Source organism: Cyprinodon variegatus, unplaced genomic scaffold (assembly GCF_000732505.1).
Source record: "Cyprinodon variegatus isolate N-32 unplaced genomic scaffold, C_variegatus-1.0 Scaffold1338, whole genome shotgun sequence".
Classification (NCBI taxonomy): Eukaryota; Metazoa; Chordata; class Actinopteri; order Cyprinodontiformes; family Cyprinodontidae; genus Cyprinodon; species Cyprinodon variegatus.
Genome location: NW_015151791.1, coordinates 156,692 through 158,977, shown reverse-complemented (window position 1 = coordinate 158,977; position 2,286 = coordinate 156,692). Strand labels below are relative to the sequence as shown.

Below are 2,286 nucleotides of genomic sequence, written 5' to 3'. Positions count from 1 at the left end.
TAGCCGTACTGCTCCACTGGTGAAAGCAAAATCTGTTGGGCTCTTTTTGGCATCAAGACAATTATTCTTATTGCCACATTGTTTTTTAACAGGACACTGTAAAAAATAAAAAATGAAAAAGAAAGTTGATCGGACAGCAGCAGCTGATCCAGATGCTGCTGCCTGCATCCTCACTAGAACTAAGGAAGCAGATCACATCAGACCGGTTCTGGAGCTACTGGCTCCCTGTACCAGACTTTGAAATCCTTCTGTTAGTCTACAAATCACTGAATGGCTTCATTGCATGTTACTGGTTTCCTTTGACTTTTCTATCTCAGCTGTTAAATTAAACATCAGTAGTTTAAGTTTGGAGTCCAACTTTTCTGTACATGTCTCTATCATGGCACTGAACTGTAATTTTCCTCTTACCATGTGTTCATGTTTAGCATTTCATTCTTCCTAATTCCAACCCTAATCCTAATTCCCATTGTTTATGTTGACAGAGATGATGGATCATGTGAAGCTCAAAGCTGATCCTGAAGGCTTTGACATCCTGAACTGTTTATGTTCAGTCTATCTGCTGACATCATGTCTGTTCATTCAGAGTTACAGTTTAATTCTGATGAGTCTTCATATCAAAATGAGGAAAATCATTGTTGTTCAGTGACATCAGAACCCCCCCCACCCCACCCCATGCTGCTGACAGCATCTCTATTTCTCTGCATGTGGAGCCCATTAATCATGGCGAACTCTAATCATCACACATTTACGGTCAGAATCTGCTAATGTCTGGACAGGGTCAAAGGATCTGATTGGTAAGATGATGACCTATGACCTCAGACCAGCCAGGATCCCCCAGGAGTCACATGTCAGCACGCTGCCTGAGACACGCAGCTTCAGGTCTTTGGAGGCAGGCTTCAGCCTGTAGCCCTCCTCTTACACGTGTTTCCATTTTTGATTAATGTAAAAAACAGCAAAACATCTTCAGATCACAGTAGGAAGGTTGGAGAGGAAAGATGAACTGGAGATGAAGTGAGACTTTTCAGAGATTTTCTTACATTTTAAAAAGAACGGCTGTAAATAAACTTTATGTACATGTAAACTGGCTAAAACAAAGTTATCTTACATATAACGACTGTAAACAAACAGAAAACAATCAGCCTTCCACGACCATCACACACTAAGCTGGGCTTACCAGTCCTGGGCCTCGATCCAGCCGGCCAGGCCCTGCCTGATGTCCATGGGGAAGTTATCATCATACAGGTAGTCCACCTGTTCCAGGAGCCTCATCTCCAGCTGCTGGATCTGTTTCCACTGGCTCATTGTGCTGGGATGCTTTGCTTCTAGGTCCAAACTCTGCGCTGGGATGAAGAGTCCAGGTTCTGGAGGCGTCCTGTAAAGAGCTGGATGTGCTTCTCTTTAGCTGTTTTCTCAGCATGTGTGCCTGTTTCTGCAGGGACTTTCAGTTTTACAGAGATCAGGAAGAGAGCTAGTTTACTGGCTGCCTCATCACCAGGAAACCACCCCCACCGCCACCCCCACCCCCGGCCTCAGGCAGCAGAACCGCTCAGGAAGGAACAGGTTCCTGCCTGAGAACTCTGAAAAAATAACAAAACGCGCTGACAGAAAACCAGGATTATTTGTAAAGTAGAGAAGCAGATTATCATCATAATGGATTATCTACCCCCCTGACACCCCCACCCCCAAACCCCCAATGTTTGTTGAAAGTTAGAATCAATTCAAGATATGGATGACATCATCAAACAACGCTTTGCGGTAGGGACATTAAAGGGTCATCATTAGAAATACTTTATATTACTCTACTGTAGGGTTATTTTCTTCTGATTAAATGGCGCCCCCTGGAGGTTATGGGGCAGCTATATTTGGTCAGCACCTCTAGACACTGCTGCTGCTGCAGCATGAAAATAGCAGGAAAGACTCATCAACAGAGATATTTACTGGAAGAATCATGCTGTGGGATTGCAGATAAATGTTTTTCCTCCTCCTTCTCTCAATTAAATCAATTAAAAATAATGCTGGAACCCACATTAGCCTCCAGTTGCTGTTAGACACTTCATGACACTTTGATACATAGGGAACGTGCAAACGGAGGGTTAGGTTTTAGGGGCCATTTTGCGATTCAGCATAGACATAAATATGAGAGTAGACCCCCCATTGACTAACGCGGCACAGAAACTATGGGAGCCATCTTGGGGAGGTCAACCTGCTATCCTAACCTGCTGGTTTAAGCAGAATTCAATTCAATTCAGTTTATTTATATAGCGCCAAATTCACAACACATGTCAT

At 43.7% G+C, this 2,286-nt stretch overlaps 1 protein-coding gene across 1 annotated transcript in view; it reads right to left on the bottom strand.

Annotated features, from left to right (window-relative positions):
* LOC107102896 (signal transducer and activator of transcription 4-like) overlaps positions 1 to 1,464 on the bottom strand; it is a 19,292-nt gene extending 17,828 nt beyond the window's left edge. Inside the window, exon 1 of the mRNA XM_015402350.1 lies at positions 1,175 to 1,464. Coding sequence (XP_015257836.1) covers positions 1,175 to 1,302 — 128 coding nt within the window. The 5' untranslated portion in view covers positions 1,303 to 1,464. The remainder of the gene's footprint in view (positions 1 to 1,174) is intronic.
* Positions 1,465 to 2,286: the final 822 nt, after the last annotated feature.